Here is a 17,592-nt window from a genome sequence, read left to right on the forward strand (position 1 = left end):
CGGGTCAGCCGTGTAACACAGTCTACAGGCAGCACAACGACGCTCTGCGGATCAGCCATATAACACCGTCTACAGGCAGCACAGAGATGCTCTGCGGGTATAACACGTCTACAGGCAGCACAGAGACGCTCTGCGGGTCAGCCATATAACACCGTCTACAGGCAGCACAGCGACGCTCTGCGGGTCAGCCGTATAACACCGTCTACAGGCAGCACAGAGACGCTCTGCGGGTCAGCCGTATAACACCTTCTACACGCAGCACAAAGACGCTCTGTGGGTCAGCCGTATAACACGTCTACACGCAGCACAGAGACGCTCTGCGGGTCAGCCATATAACACCGTCTACAGGCAGCACAGAGACGCTCTGCGGGTCAGCCGTATAACACCGTCTACAGGCAGCACAGAGACGCTCTGCGGGTCAGCCATATAACACCGTCTACAGGCAGAACAGACGTTCTGCGGGTCAGCCATATAACACCGTCTACAGGCAGCACAGAGAGACACTCTGCGGGTCAGCCATATGACACAGTCTACAGGCAGCACAGAGAGACACTCTGCGGGTCAGCCATATAACACCATCTACAGGCAGCACAGAGACGCTCTGCAGGTCAGCCATATAACACCGTCTACAGGCTGCACAGAGACGCTCTGCGGGTCAGCCATATAGGGTCAGCCATATAAGACCGTCTACAGGCAGCACAGAGACGCTCTGCGGGTCAGCCATATAACACTGTCTACAGGCAACACAGAGACGCTCTGCAGGTCAGCCATATAACACCGTCTACAGGCTGCACAGAGACGCTCTGCGGGTCAGCCATATAGGGTCAGCCATATAAGACCGTCTACAGGCAGCACAGAGACGCTCTGCGGGTCAGCCATATAACACTGTCTACAGGCAACACAGAGACGCTCTGCGGGTCAGCCATATAACACCGTCTACAGGCAGCACAGAGACGCTCTGCGGGTCAGCCATATAACACCGTCTACAGGCAGCACAGAGAGACACTCTGCTGGTCAGCCATATAACACCGTCTACAGGCAGCACAGAGAGACGCTCTGCGGGTCAGCCATATGACACCGTCTACAGGCAGCACAGAGAGACACTCTGCGGGTCAGCCACATAACACCGTCTACAGGCAGCACAGAGACGCTCTGCGGGTCAGCCGTATAACACCGTCTACAGGCAGCACGGAGACACTCTGCGGATCAGCCATATAACACCGTCTACAGGCAGCACAGAGACGCTCTGCGGGTCAGCCATATAACACCGTCTACAGGCAGCACAGAAACGCTCTGCGGGTCAGCCATATAACACCGTCTAAAGGCAGCACAGAAACGCTCTGCGGGTCAGCCATATAACACCGTCTACAGGCAGCACAGAGACGCTCTGCGGGTCAGCCATATAACACCGTCTACAGGCAGCACAGAGACGCTCTGCGGGTCAGCCATATAACACCGTCTACAGGCAGCACGAAGACGCTCTGCGGGTCAGCCATATAACACCGTCTACAGGCAGCACGGAGACGCTCTGCGGGTCAGCCATATAACACCGTCTACAGGCTGCACAGAGACGCTCTGCGGGTCAGCCATATAGGGTCAGCCATATAAGACCGTCTACAGGCAGCACAGAGACGCTCTGCGGGTCAGCCATATAACACTGTCTACAGGCAACACAGAGACGCTCTGCAGGTCAGCCATATAACACCGTCTACAGGCTGCACAGAGACGCTCTGCGGGTCAGCCATATAGGGTCAGCCATATAAGACCGTCTACAGGCAGCACAGAGACGCTCTGCGGGTCAGCCATATAACACTGTCTACAGGCAACACAGAGACGCTCTGCGGGTCAGCCATATAACACCGTCTACAGGCAGCACAGAGACGCTCTGCGGGTCAGCCATATAACACCGTCTACAGGCAGCACAGAGAGACACTCTGCTGGTCAGCCATATAACACCGTCTACAGGCAGCACAGAGAGACGCTCTGCGGGTCAGCCATATGACACCGTCTACAGGCAGCACAGAGAGACACTCTGCGGGTCAGCCACATAACACCGTCTACAGGCAGCACAGAGACGCTCTGCGGGTCAGCCGTATAACACCGTCTACAGGCAGCACGGAGACACTCTGCGGATCAGCCATATAACACCGTCTACAGGCAGCACAGAGACGCTCTGCGGGTCAGCCATATAACACCGTCTACAGGCAGCACAGAAACGCTCTTCGGGTCAGCCATATAACACCGTCTAAAGGCAGCACAGAAACGCTCTGCGGGTCAGCCATATAACACCGTCTACAGGCAGCACAGAGACGCTCTGCGGGTCAGCCATATAACACCGTCTACAGGCAGCACAGAGACGCTCTGCGGGTCAGCCATATAACACCGTCTACAGGCAGCACGAAGACGCTCTGCGGGTCAGCCATATAACACCGTCTACAGGCAGCACGGAGACGCTCTGCGGGTCAGCCATATAGCACCGTCTACAGGCAGCATGGAGACGTTCTGCGATAACACCGTCTACAGGCAGCACGAAGACGCTCTGCGGGTCAGCCATATAACACCGTCTACAGGCAGCATGGAGACGCTCTGCGGGTCAGCCATATAGCACCGTCTACAGGCAGCACAGAGACGCTCTGCGGGTCAGCCGTATAACACTGTCTACAGGCAGCACGGAGACGCTCTGCGGGTCAGCCATATAACACCGTCTACAGGCAGCACAGAAACGCTCTGCGGGTCAGCCATATAACACCGTCTAAAGGCAGCACAGAAACGGTCTGCGGGTCAGCCATATAACACCGTCTACAGGCAGCACAGAGACGCTCTGCGGGTCAGCCATATAACACCGTCTACAGGCAGCACAGCGACGCTCTGCGGGTCAGCCGTATAACACCGTCTACAGGCAGCACAGAGACGCTCTGCGGGTCAGCCGTATAACACCTTATACACGCAGCACAAAGACGCTCTGCGGGTCAGCCGTATAACACGTCTACACGCAGCACAGAGACGCTCTGCGGGTCAGCCATATAACACCGTCTACAGGCAGCACAGAGACGCTCTGCGGGTCAGCTGTATAACACCGTCTACAGGCAGCACAGAGACGCTCTGCGGGTCAGCCATATAACACCGTCTACAGGCAGCACAGAGACGTTCTGCGGGTCAGCCATATAACACCGTCTGCAGGCAGCACAGAGAGACACTCTGTGGGTCAGCCATATAACACCATCTACAGGCAGCACAGAGACTCTCTGCAGGTCAGCCATATAACACCGTCTACAGGCAGCACAGAGACGCTCTGCAGGTCAGCCATATAACACCGTCTACAGGCTGCACAGAGACGCTCTGCGGGTCAGCCATATAGGGTCAGCCATATAAGACCGTCTACAGGCAGCACAGAGACGCTCTGCGGGTCAGCCATATAACACTGTCTACAGGCAACACAGAGACGCTCTGCGGGTCAGCCATATAACACCGTCTACAGGCAGCACAGAGACGCTCTGCGGGTCAGCCATATAACACCGTCTACAGGCAGCACGGAGACGCTCTGCGGGTCAGCCATATAACACGTCTACAGGCAGCACAGAGACGCTCTGCGGGTCAGCCGTATAACACCGTCTACAGGCAGCACAGAGACGCTCTGCGGGTCAGCCGTATAACACCGTCTACAGGCAGCACAGAGACGCTCTGCGGGTCAGCCATATAACACCGTCTACAGGCAGCACAGAGACGCTCTGCGGGTCAGCCATATAACACCGTCTACAGGCAGCACAGAAACGCTCTGCGGGTCAGCCATATAACACCGTCTAAAGGCAGCACAGAAACGCTCTGCGGGTCAGCCATATAACACCGTCTACAGGCAGCACAGAGACGCTCTGCGGGTCAGCCATATAGCACCGTCTACAGGCAGCATGGAGACGCTCTGCGATAACACAGTCTACAGGCAGCACGGAGACGCTCTGCGGGTCAGCCATATAGCACCGTCTACAGGCAGCACAGAGACGCTCTGCGGGTCAGCCACATAACACCGTCTACAGGCAGCACAGAGACGCTCTGCGGGTCAGCCATATAACACCGTCTATAGGCAGCACAGAGACTCTCTGCGGGTCAGCCACATAACACCGTCTACAGGCAGCACAGAGACGCTCTGCGGGTCAGCCATATAACACCGTCTATAGGCAGCACAGAGACGCTCTGCTGGTCAGCCACATAACACCGTCTACAGGCAGCACAGAGACGCTCTGCGGGTCAGCCATATAACACCGTCTACAGGCAGCACGGAGACGCTCTGCGGGTCAGCCATATAGCACCGTCTACAGGCAGCACAGAGACGCTCTGCGGGTCAGCCGTATAACACTGTCTACAGGCAGCACAGAAACGCTCTGCGGGTCAGCCATATAACACCGTCTAAAGGCAGCACAGAAACGCTCTGCGGGTAAGCCATATAACACCGTCTACAGGCAGCACAGAGACGCTCTGCGGGTCAGCCATATAACACCGTCTACAGGCAGCATGGAGACGCTCTGCGATAACACCGTCTACAGGCAGCACGAAGACGCTCTGCAGGTCAGCCATATAACACCGTCTACAGGCAGCACAGAGACGCTCTGCGGGTCAGCCATATAGCACCGTCTACAGGCAGCACAGAGACGCTCTGCGGGTCAGCCACATAACACCATCTACAGGCAGCACAGAGACGCTCTGCGGGTCAGCCATATAACACCGTCTATAGGCAGCACAGAGAAGCTCTGCGGGTCAGCCATATAACACCGTCTACAGGCAGCACAGAGACGCTCTGCGGGTCAGCCATATAACACCATCTACAGGCAGCACAGAGACGCTCTGCGGGTCAGCTATATAACACCGTCTACAGGCAGCACAGAAACGCTCTGCGGGTCAGCCGTATAACACCATCTACAGGCAGCACAGAGACGCTCTGCGGGTCAGCCATATAACACCGTCTACAGGCAGCACAGAGACGCTCTGCGGGGCAGCCACATAACACCGTCTACAGGCAGCACAGAGACGCTCTGCGGGTCAGCCATATTACACCGTGTACAGGCAGCACAGAGAGACGCTCTGCGGGTCAGCCATATAACACCGTCTACAGGCAGCACAGAGACGCTCTGCGGGTCAGCCGTATAACACCATCTACAGGCAGCACAGAGACGCTCTGCGGGTCAGCCATATAACACCGTCTACAGGCAGCACAGAGACTCTCTGCGGGTCAGCCGTATAACACCATCTACAGGCAGCACAGAGACGCTCTGCGGGTCAGCCATATGACACCGTCTACAGGCAGCACAGAGACTCTCTGCGGGTCAGCCATATAACACCGTCTACAGGCAGCACAGAGACGCTCTGCGGGTCAGCCATATAACACCATCTACAGACAGCATGGAGACGCTCTGCGGGTCAGCCATATAACACGTCTACAGGCAGCACAGAGACTCTCTGCGGGTCAGCCGTATAACACCGTCTACAGGCAGCACAGAGACGCTCTGCGGGTCAGCCGTATAACACCGTCTACAGGCAGCACAGAGACGCTCTGCGGGTCAGCCGTATAACACCGTCTACAGGCAGCACAGAGACGCTCTGCGGGTCAGCCATATAACACCGTCTACAGGCTGCACAGAGACGCTCTGCGGGTCAGCCATATAACACCGTCTACAGACAGCACAGAGACGCTCTGCGGGTCAGCCATATGACACCGTCTACAGGCAGCACAGAGACGCTCTGCGGGTCAGCCATATAACACAGTCTACAGGCAGCACAGAGACGCTCTGCGGGTCAGCCATATAACACCGTCTACAGGCAGCACAGAGACGCTCTGCGGGTCAGCCATATGACACCGTCTACAGGCAGCACAGAGACGCTCTGCGGGTCAGCCATATAACACCGTCTACAGGCAGCACAGAGACGCTCTGCGGGTCAGCCATATAACACCATCTACAGGCAGCACAGAGAGACGCTCTGCGGGTCAGCCGTATAACACCATCTACAGGCAGCACAGAGACGCACTGCGGGTCAGCCATATAACACCGTCTACAGGCAGCACAGAGACGCTCTGCGGGTCAGCCACATAACACCGTCTACAGGCAGCACAGAGACGCTCTGCGGGTCAGCCATATTACACCGTGTACAGGCAGCACAGAGAGACGCTCTGCGGGTCAGCCATATAACACCGTCTACAGGCAGCACAGAGACGCTCTGCGGGTCAGCCGTATAACACCATCTACAGGCAGCACAGAGACGCTCTGCGGGTCAGCCATATAACACCGTCTACAGGCAGCACAGAGACTCTCTGCGGGTCAGCCGTATAACACCGTCTACAGGCAGCACAGAGACGCTCTGCGGGTCAGCCGTATAACACCGTCTACAGGCAGCACAGAGACGCTCTGCGGGTCAGCCATATAACACCGTCTACAGGCAGCACAGAGACGCTCTGCGGGTCAGCCATATAACACCGTCTACAGGCTGCACAGAGACGCTCTGCGGGTCAGCCATATAACATGGTCTACAGACAGCACAGAGACGCTCTGCGGGTCAGCCATATGACACCGTCTACAGGCAGCACAGAGACGCTCTGCGGGTCAGCCATATAACACCGTCTACAGGCAGCACAGAGACGCTCTGCGGGTCAGCCATATAACACCGTCTACAGGCAGCACAGAGACGCTCTGCGGGTCAGCCATATGACACCGTCTACAGGCAGCACAGAGACGCTCTGCGGGTCAGCCATATAACACAGTCTACAGGCAGCACAGAGACGCTCTGCGGGTCAGCCATATAACACCGTCTACAGGCAGCACAGAGACGCTCTGCGGGTCAGCCATATGACACCGTCTACAAGCAGCACAGAGACGCTCTGCGGGTCAGCCATATAACACCGTCTACAGGCAGCACAGAGACACTCTGCGGGTCAGCCATATAACACGTCTACAGGCAGCACAGAGACGCTCTGCGGGTCAGCCACATAACACCGTCTACAGGCAGCACAGAGACGCTCTGCGGGTCAGCCATATAACACCGTCTACAGGCAGCACGGAGACGCTCTGCGGGTCAGCCATATAACACGTCTACAGGCAGCACAGAGACGCTCTGCGGGTCAGCTATATAACACCGTCTACAGGCAGCACAGAAACGCTCTGCGGGTCAGCCATATAACACCATCTACAGACAGCACAGAGAGACGCTCTGCGGGTCAGCCATATAACACGTCTACAGGCAGCACAGAGACGCTCTGCGGGTCAGCCGTATAACACCGTCTACAGGCAGCACGGAGACGCTCTGCGGGTCAGCCATATAACACTGTCTACAGGCAGCACAGAGACGCTCTGCGGGTCAGCTATATAACACCGTCTACAGGCAGCACAGAGACGCTCTGCGGGTCAGCTATATAACACCGTCTACAGGCAGCACAGAGAGACACTCTGCGGGTCAGCCATATAACACCATCTACAGGCAGCACAGAAACGCTCTGCGGGTCAGCCATATGACACCGTCTACAGGCAGCACGGAGACGCTCTGCGGGTCAGCCATATAACACGTCTACAGGCAGCACAGAGACGCTCTGCGGGTCAGCCATATAACACCGTCTACAGGCAGCACAGAGACGCTCTGCGGGTCAGCCATATAACACCGTCTACAGGCAGCACGGAGACGCTCTGCGGGTCAGCCATATAACACGGTCTACAGGCAGCACAGAGACGCTCTGCGGGTCAGCTATATAACACCGTCTACAGGCAGCACAGAAACGCTCTGCGGGTCAGCCATATAACACCGTCTAAAGGCAGCACAGAAACGCTCTGCGGGTCAGCCATATAACACCGTCTACAGGCAGCACAGAGACGCTCTGCGGGTCAGCCATATAATACAGTCTACAGGCAGCATGGAGACGCTCTGCGATAACACCGTCTACAGGCAGCACGAAGACGCTCTGCGGGTAAGCCATATAACACCGTCTACAGGCAGCACAGAGACGCTCTGCGGGTCAGCCATATAGCACCGTCTACAGGCAGCACAGAGACGCTCTGCGGGTCAGCCATATAATACAGTCTACAGGCAGCACAGAGACGCTCTGCGGGTCAGCCATATAACACCGTCTACAGGCAGCACAGAGACGCTCTGCGGGTCAGCCGTATAACACCGTCTACAGGCAGCACAGAGACGCTCTGCGGGTCAGCCGTATAACACCGTCTACAGGCAGCACAGAGACGCTCTGCGGGTCAGCCACATAACACCGTCTACAGGCAGCACAGAGACGCTCTGCGGGTCAGCCATATAACACCGTCTACAGGCAGCACAGAGACGCTCTGCGGGTCAGCCGTATAACACTGTCTACAGGCAGCACAGAGACACTCTGCGGGTCAGCCATATAACACAGTCTACAGGCAGCACAGAGACGCTCTGCGGGTCAGCCATATAACACAGTCTACAGGCAGCACAGAGACGCTCTGTGGGTCAGCCATATAACACAGTCTACAGGCAGCACAGAGACGCTCTGCGGGTCAGCCATATAACACCGTCTACAGGCAGCACAGAGAGACGCTCTGCGGGTAAGCCATATAACACCGTCTACAGGCAGCACAGAGACGCTCTGCGGGTCAGCCATATAACACAGTCTACAGGCAGCACAGAGACGCTCTGCGGGTCAGCCATATAACACTGTCTACAGGCAGCACAGAGACGCTCTGCGGGTCAGCCATATAACACAGTCTACAGGCAGCACAGAGACGCTCTGCGGGTCAGCCATATAACACAGTCTACAGGCAGCACAGAGACGCTCTGCGGGTCAGCAATATAACACAGTCTACAGGCAGCACAGAGACGCTCTGCGGGTCAGCCATATAACACAGTCTACAGGCAGCACAGGAGACACTCTGCGGGTCAGCCATATAACACCGTCTACAGGCAGCACAGAGACGCTCTGCGGGTCAGCCGTATAACACCGTCTACAGGCAGCACAGAGACGCTCTGCGGGTCAGCCGTATAACACCGTCTACAGGCAGCACGGAGACGCTCTGCGGGTCAGCCATATAACACCGTCTACAGGCAGCACAGAGACGCTCTGCGGGTCAGCCATATAACACCGTCTACAGGCAGCACAGAGACGCTCTGCGGGTCAGCCATATAACACCGTCTACAGGCAGCACAGAGACGTTCTGCGGGTCAGCCATATAACACCGTCTACAGGCAGCACAGAGACGCTCTGCGGGTCAGCCATATAACACCGTCTACAGGCAGCACAGAGACGTTCTGCGGGTCAGCCATATAACACGTCTACAGGCAGCACAGAGACGCTCTGCGGGTCAGCCGTATAACACCGTCTATAGGCAGCACAGAGACGCTCTGCGGGTCAGCCATATAACACCGTCTACAGGCAGCACAGAGACGCTCTGCGGGTCAGCCATATAACACAGTCTACAGGCAGCACAGAGACGCTCTGCGGGTCAGCCATATAACACAGTCTACAGGCAGCACAGAGACGCTCTGCGAGTCAGCCATATAACACTGTCTACAGGCAGCACAGAGACGCTCTGCGGGTCAGCCATATAACACTGTCTACAGGCAGCACAGAGACGCTCTGCGGGTCAGCCATATAACACAGTCTACAGGCAGCAGAGAGACGCTCTGCGGGTCAGCCATATAGCACCGTCTACAGGCAGCACAGAGACTCTCTGCGGGTCAGCCATATAACACCGTCTACAGGCAGCACAGAGAGATGCTCTGCGGGTCAGCCACATAACACCGTCTACAGGCAGCACAGAGACGCTCTGCGGGTCAGCCATATTACACCGTGTACAGGCAGCACAGAGAGACGCTCTGCGGGTCAGCCATATAACACCGTCTATAGGCAGCACAGAGACGCTCTGCGGGTCAGCCATATTACACCGTGTACAGGCAGCACAGAGAGACGCTCTGCGGGTCAGCCATATAACACCGTCTATAGGCAGCACAGAGAGACGCTCTGCGGGTCAGCTCAGCAAGAAACATTTTACTGGAAGTTTTTTTGTTGTTGTTTATATTGCCGGTAAGGAGTAAGATCCTCTGGTGTCTGACACACTAGATAACTGAGGAAGCGCTGACATAATGTGGTATTAGAGCAATAATCTGCAACATACAAAACAGCCTGCATGGAAGAAATCCCATATAATAAAAAGCTAATACTGCTCTGCACATCTATGGGGGGAATTCAAGTGTTTCGCACTCCGACGGCCGCTAGATGGCACCCGATGGAGCTATTCAAGTGTTGCTCCGTTCAGGCATGCGTCTGTACACCCAAATTACAGACGTGTAATCAGCACAGTCTCCTGGTGCATCCTGGTCGCATGGCACTGCGACTAAGACGCATTTTCTGCAAAAAATATGTCCGACGCTAGTCTCACAGGACCTGGCGCACTGAGGGGCTGCTTGGCATGACCGCAGCAATGATGTATGAGGACACATCTGTATTTTCCTTCTGCTTATCCATGGAACTCCGAGATCCTGCTGGTCTGGAGACTGGGAGAGGGGTCACTGGGAGAAAGCTGTAACTTGCTTCTTCCTCTGGAAGGGCAGGTTTTCTGGTAACTATTTTTGACATCATTCTTGTGTTTGGTATCCTATATAATGACAGGCTAACCCTGCTCCTCACCTCTATGGGGGGAAATCAAGACAGGATGGTAGAACCTATTGTTGAGATGTGGGAAAGGTCTCCAGGCATATAAGCGTGGCGGGGGTCTTGGGTGAATGTCTCCACTGTTCTATTTGTCAGAGGGAGGAAGGATATGGGGGGGCGAGGGGAGGGGGGTTAATTATACCCTAGCTCAGAGGTTCCCAAACGTGGTCCTCAAGGCACCCCAACAGTCCAGGTTTTAGGTATAGCCATGGCTCAGCACACAGGGTTAAATCAAATTGACTGAGGTGCTAATTAAGTCACCTGTGGCGAAAGCACGGATACATTTGAAACCTGGACCGATGGGGGGCCTTGAGGACCGCCTTTGGGAACCGCTATCCATAGACAGCCAGCCATCTGATCTCTGCAGACAACTGCCATAGTGACCTCTGCAGGCTGAAGAGTGTACTACACCACATTAAATTACACAGAGGAACATAACAATAGCCAGAGCAATTATTTTCTTTATAATGTAATGGAGTTGTAAGGCAGAAGTGTAAATATATACATATATATTACATGCAATAAAGTATTAACCAGCCAGACGTTTCCAGCACAAACCTGAGTCATGAAGACGGACTCCACGGTGGGGTCAGAGCAGAAGCTCATCTCCCTCTCCGAGGTCTCTGAAGAGCCGACCGATTCAGGACTCTGCTCCATGGGTGCGCCACACGGTCCTGCTGAAGAGGTTCTGATTGGAGGAAGAGGGGTTGATGACATCACAGACTCCATTACATCACTCTCGTAAAACGGCAGCCTCAGGAACGGGTGTAACGGAGGCTCTAGCATCAGCGGCTGCTTAGGGATTTTGGGAACGTGTGTTCTGACCTGTTAAAGAAACGGAATTGTTTCTACATGTAACACATGTCCAACACCTCACGCGTGTCCAAGTCTGAAGTGGGAGGGGCTGGGCCAACAGACAACCAATCATAGCAACTAAACGCTACCGGTAGCTCAGAGTAATGACGGTGGCTCAGGCCCAGACTGCGGGTTCCACAGTATTATAGGGAACAAAAGGGAGAGCAGGATAAGTTACCGGACGCCTCGCACCTTCCTCTTTTCTGTCACAGGAATAATAAGATGAGGCTTATGGTGTCTCGTTGATTTTTTACGAATGATTTTGATACCAAGTCGCTGTTGGAGGAAGTTCCAGAGTAACGGCGGATCTCCTATTCATTAACAGGAAAATAGGGATTACTGTACCACCTGCTGTTATATATCTTACACTTATATACAAACCAGTCATATAACACACAGCACAATATACAGAGGAAATACTACACATTATTCATGTCAGGTGACACTATAGATACTGTACAGGCTGCACAGTGGTCAGTAATGTGATAGTCAGCGTGTCAGGTGACACTATAGATACTGTACAGGCTGCACAGTGGTCAGTAATGTGATAGTCAGCGTGTCAGGTGACACTATAGATACTGTACAGGCTGCACAGTGGTCAGTAATGTGATAGTCAGCGTGTCAGGTCACACTATAGATACTGTACAGGCTGCACAGTGGTCAGTAATGTGATAGTCAGCGTGTCAGGTCACACTATAGATACTGTACAGGCTGCACAGTGGTCAGTAATGTGATAGTCAGCGTGTCAGGTCACACTATAGATACTGTACAGGCTGCACAGTGGTCAGTAATGTGATAGTCAGCGTGTCAGGTCACACTATAGATACTGCACAGGCTGCACAGTGGTCAGTAATGTGATAGTCAGCGTGTCAGGTGACACTATAGATACTGCACAGGCTGCACAGTGGTCAGTAATGTGATAGTCAGCGTGTCAGTTGACACTATAGATACTGTACAGGCTGCACAGTGGTCAGTAATGTGATAGTCAGCGTGTCAGGTCACACTATAGATACTGTACAGGCTGCACAGTGGTCAGTAATGTGATAGTCAGCGTGTCAGGTGACACTATAGATACTGTACAGGCTGCACAGTGGTCAGTAATGTGATAGTCAGCGTGTCAGGTCACACTATAGATACTGTACAGGCTGCACAGTGGTCAGTAATGTGATAGTCAGCGTGTCAGTTGACACTATAGATACTGTACAGGCTGCACAGTGGTCAGTAATGTGATAGTCAGCGTGTCAGGTCACACTATAGATACTGTACAGGCTGCACAGTGGTCAGTAATGTGATAGTCAGCGTGTCAGGTCACACTATAGATACTGTACAGGCTGCACAGTGGTCAGTAATGTGATAGTCAGCGTGTCAGGTCACACTATAGATACTGTACAGGCTGCACAGTGGTCAGTAATGTGATAGTCAGCGTGTCAGGTCACACTATAGATACTGTACAGGCTGCACAGTGGTCAGTAATGTGATAGTCAGCGTGTCAGATCACACTATAGATACTGTACAGGCTGCACAGTGGTCAGTAATGTGATAGTCAGCGTGTCAGGTGACACTATAGATACTGTACAGGCTGCACAGTGGTCAGTAATGTGATAGTCAGCGTGTCAGGTTACACTATAGATACTGTACAGGCTGCACAGTGGTCAGTAATGTGATAGTCAGCGTGTCAGGTTACACTATAGATACTGTACAGGCTGCACAGTGGTCAGTAATGTGATAGTCAGCGTGTCAGGTTACACTATAGATACTGTACAGGCTGCACAGTGGTCAGTAATGTGATAGTCAGCGTGTCAGGTCACACTATAGATACTGTACAGGCTGCACAGTGGTCAGTAATGTGATAGTCAGCGTGTCAGGTCACACTATAGATACTGCACAGGCTGCACAGTGGTCAGTAATGTGATAGTCAGCGTGTCAGGTCACACTATAGATACTGTACAGGCTGCACAGTGGTCAGTAATGTGATAGTCAGCGTGTCAGTTGACACTATAGATACTGTACAGGCTGCACAGTGGTCAGTAATGTGATAGTCAGCGTGTCAGGTCACACTATAGATACTGTACAGGCTGCACAGTGGTCAGTAATGTGATAGTCAGCGTGTCAGGTCACACTATAGATACTGTACAGGCTGCACAGTGGTCAGTAATGTGATAGTCAGCGTGTCAGGTCACACTATAGATACTGTACAGGCTGCACAGTGGTCAGTAATGTAATAGTCAGCGTGTCAGGTCACACTATAGATACTGTACAGGCTGCACAGTGATCAGTAATGTGATAGTCAGCGTGTCAGGTGACACTATAGATACTGTACAGGCTGCACAGTGGTCAGTAATGTCATAGTCAGCGTGTCAGGTCACACTATAGATACTGCACAGGCTGCACAGTGGTCAGTAATGTGATAGTCAGCGTGTCAGGTCACACTATAGATACTGTACAGGCTGCACAGTGGTCAGTAATGTGATAGTCAGCGTGTCAGGTGACACTATAGATACTGTACAGGCTGCACAGTGGTCAGTAATGTGATAGTCAGCGTGTCAGGTCACACTATAGATACTGCACAGGCTGCACAGTGGTCAGTAATGTGATAGTCAGCGTGTCAGGTGACACTATAGATACTGTACAGGCTGCACAGTGGTCAGTAATGTGATAGTCAGCGTGTCAGGTGACACTATAGATACTGTACAGGCTGCACAGTGGTCAGTAATGTGATAGTCAGCGTGTCAGATCACACTATAGATACTGTACAGGCTGCACAGTGGTCAGTAATGTGATAGTCAGCGTGTCAGGTTACACTATAGATACTGTACAGGCTGCACAGTGGTCAGTAATGTGATAGTCAGCGTGTCAGGTGACACTATAGATACTGTACAGGCTGCACAGTGGTCAGTAATGTGATAGTCAGCGTTTCAGGTGACACTATAGATACTGTACAGGCTGCACAGTGGTCAGTAATGTGATAGTCAGCGTGTCAGGTCACACTATAGATACTGCACAGGCTGCACAGTGGTCAGTAATGTGATAGTCAGCGTGTCAGGTGACACTATAGATACTGCACAGGCTGCACAGTGGTCAGTAATGTGATAGTCAGCGTGTCAGGTGACACTATAGATACTGTACAGGCTGCACAGTGGTCAGTAATGTGATAGTCAGCGTGTCAGTTGACACTATAGATACTGTACAGGCTGCACAGTGGTCAGTAATGTGATAGTCAGCGTGTCAGGTCACACTATAGATACTGTACAGGCTGCACAGTGGTCAGTAATGTGATAGTCAGCGTGTCAGGTGACACTATAGATACTGTACAGGCTGCACAGTGGTCAGTAATGTGATAGTCAGCGTGTCAGATCACACTATAGATACTGTACAGGCTGCACAGTGGTCAGTAATGTGATAGTCAGCGTGTCAGGTCACACTATAGATACTGTACAGGCTGCACAGTGGTCAGTAATGTGATAGTCAGCGTGTCAGATAACACTATAGATACTGTACAGGCTGCACAGTGGTCAGTAATGTGATAGTCAGCGTGTCAGGTGACACTATAGATACTGTACAGGCTGCACAGTGGTCAGTAATGTGATAGTCAGCGTGTCAGGTTACACTATAGATACTGTACAGGCTGCACAGTGGTCAGTAATGTGATAGTCAGCGTGTCAGGTGACACTATAGATACTGTACAGGCTGCACAGAGGTCAGTAATGTGATAGTCAGCGTGTCAGGTGACACTATAGATACTGTACAGGCTGCACAGTGGTCAGTAATGTGATAGTCAGCGTGTCAGGTTACACTATAGATACTGTACAGGCTGCACAGTGGTCAGTAATGTGATAGTCAGCGTGTCAGGTCACACTATAGATACTGTACAGGCTGCACAGTGGTCAGTAATGTGATAGTCAGCGTGTCAGGTTACACTATAGATACTGTACAGGCTGCACAGTGGTCAGTAATGTGATAGTCAGCGTGTCAGGTCACACTATAGATACTGTACAGGCTGCACAGTGGTCAGTAATGTGATAGTCAGCGTGTCAGGTGACACTATAGATACTGTACAGGCTGCACAGTGGTCAGTAATGTGATAGTCAGCGTGTCAGGTGACACTATAGATACTGTACAGGCTGCACAGTGGTCAGTAATGTGATAGTCAGCGTGTCAGGTCACATTATAGATACTGTACAGGCTGCACAGTGGTCAGTAATGTGATAGTCAGCGTGTCAGGTGACTCTATAGATACTGTACAGGCTGCACAGTGGTCAGTAATGTGATAGTCAGCGTGTCAGGTCACACTATAGATACTGTACAGGCTGCACAGTGGTCAGTAATGTGATAGTCAGCGTGTCAGGTTACACTATAGATACTGTACAGGCTGCACAGTGGTCAGTAATGTGATAGTCAGCGTGTCAGGTGACACTATAGATACTGTACAGGCTGCACAGTGGTCAGTAATGTGATAGTCAGCGTGTCAGGTGACACTATAGATACTGTACAGGCTGCACAGTGGTCAGTAATGTGATAGTCAGCGTGTCAGGTCACACTATAGATACTGTACAGGCTGCACAGTGGTCAGTAATGTGATAGTCAGCGTGTCAGGTCACACTATAGATACTGTACAGGCTGCACAGTGGTCAGTAATGTGATAGTCAGCGTGTCAGGTGACACTATAGATACTGTACAGGCTGCACAGTGGTCAGTAATGTGATAGTCAGCGTGTCAGGTGACACTATAGATACTGTACAGGCTGCACAGTGGTCAGTAATGTGATAGTCAGCGTGTCAGGTGACACTATAGATACTGTACAGGCTGCACAGTGGTCAGTAATGTGATAGTCAGCGTGTCAGGTCACACTATAGATACTGTACAGGCTGCACAGTGGTCAGTAATGTGATAGTCAGCGTGTCAGGTCACACTATAGATACTGTACAGGCTGCACAGTGGTCAGTAATGTGATAGTCAGCGTGTCAGGTCACACTATAGATACTGTACAGGCTGCACAGTGGTCAGTAATGTGATAGTCAGCGTGTCAGGTCACACTATAGATACTGTACAGGCTGCACAGTGGTCAGTAATGTGATAGTCAGCGTGTCAGGTCACACTATAGATACTGTACAGGCTGCACAGTGGTCAGTAATGTGATAGTCAGCGTGTCAGGTCACACTATAGATACTGTACAGGCTGCACAGTGGTCAGTAATGTGATAGTCAGCGTGTCAGGTCACACTATAGATACTGTACAGGCTGCACAGTGGTCAGTAATGTGATAGTCAGCGTGTCAGGTCACACTATAGATACTGTACAGGCTGCACAGTGGTCAGTAATGTGATAGTCAGCGTGTCAGGTCACACTATAGATACTGTACAGGCTGCACAGTGGTCAGTAATGTGATAGTCAGCGTGTCAGGTGACACTATAGATACTGTACAGGCTGCACAGTGGTCAGTAATGTGATAGTCAGCGTGTCAGGTGACACTATAGATACTGTACAGGCTGCACAGTGGTCAGTAATGTGATAGTCAGCGTGTCAGGTCACACTATAGATACTGTACAGGCTGCACAGTGGTCAGTAATGTGATAGTCAGCGTGTCAGGTCACACTATAGATACTGTACAGGCTGCACAGTGGTCAGTAATGTGATAGTCAGCGTGTCAGGTCACACTATAGATACTGTACAGGCTGCACAGTGGTCAGTAATGTGATAGTCAGCGTGTCAGGTCACACTATAGATACTGTACAGGCTGCACAGTGGTCAGTAATGTGATAGTCAGCGTGTCAGGTCACACTATAGATACTGTACAGGCTGCACAGTGGTCAGTAATGTGATAGTCAGCGTGTCAGGTCACACTATAGATACTGTACAGGCTGCACAGTGGTCAGTAATGTGATAGTCAGCGTGTCAGGTCACACTATAGATACTGTACAGGCTGCACAGTGGTCAGTAATGTGATAGTCAGCGTGTCAGGTCACACTATAGATACTGTACAGGCTGCACAGTGGTCAGTAATGTGATAGTCAGCGTGTCAGGTCACACTATAGATACTGTACAGGCTGCACAGTGGTCAGTAATGTGATAGTCAGCGTGTCAGGT

At 52.4% G+C, this 17,592-nt stretch overlaps 1 protein-coding gene across 2 annotated transcripts in view; it reads right to left on the bottom strand.

The window, feature by feature from the left end:
• XRRA1 (X-ray radiation resistance associated 1) overlaps window positions 1-17,592 on the bottom strand; it is a 152,973-nt gene that overhangs the window by 29,561 nt on the left and 105,820 nt on the right. For both annotated transcript variants that reach the window (XM_063950934.1, XM_063950937.1), the window contains 2 exons: window positions 11,702-11,820; window positions 11,213-11,479 (listed from right to left, as the gene is read on the bottom strand). In XM_063950934.1, the coding sequence (XP_063807004.1) occupies window positions 11,213-11,479; window positions 11,702-11,820 (386 nt within the window). The remainder of the gene's footprint in view (window positions 1-11,212; window positions 11,480-11,701; window positions 11,821-17,592) is intronic.

The sequence above is a fragment of the Pseudophryne corroboree genome, chromosome 2, assembly GCF_028390025.1.
Source record: "Pseudophryne corroboree isolate aPseCor3 chromosome 2, aPseCor3.hap2, whole genome shotgun sequence".
NCBI classification, from domain to species: domain Eukaryota; kingdom Metazoa; phylum Chordata; class Amphibia; order Anura; family Myobatrachidae; genus Pseudophryne; species Pseudophryne corroboree.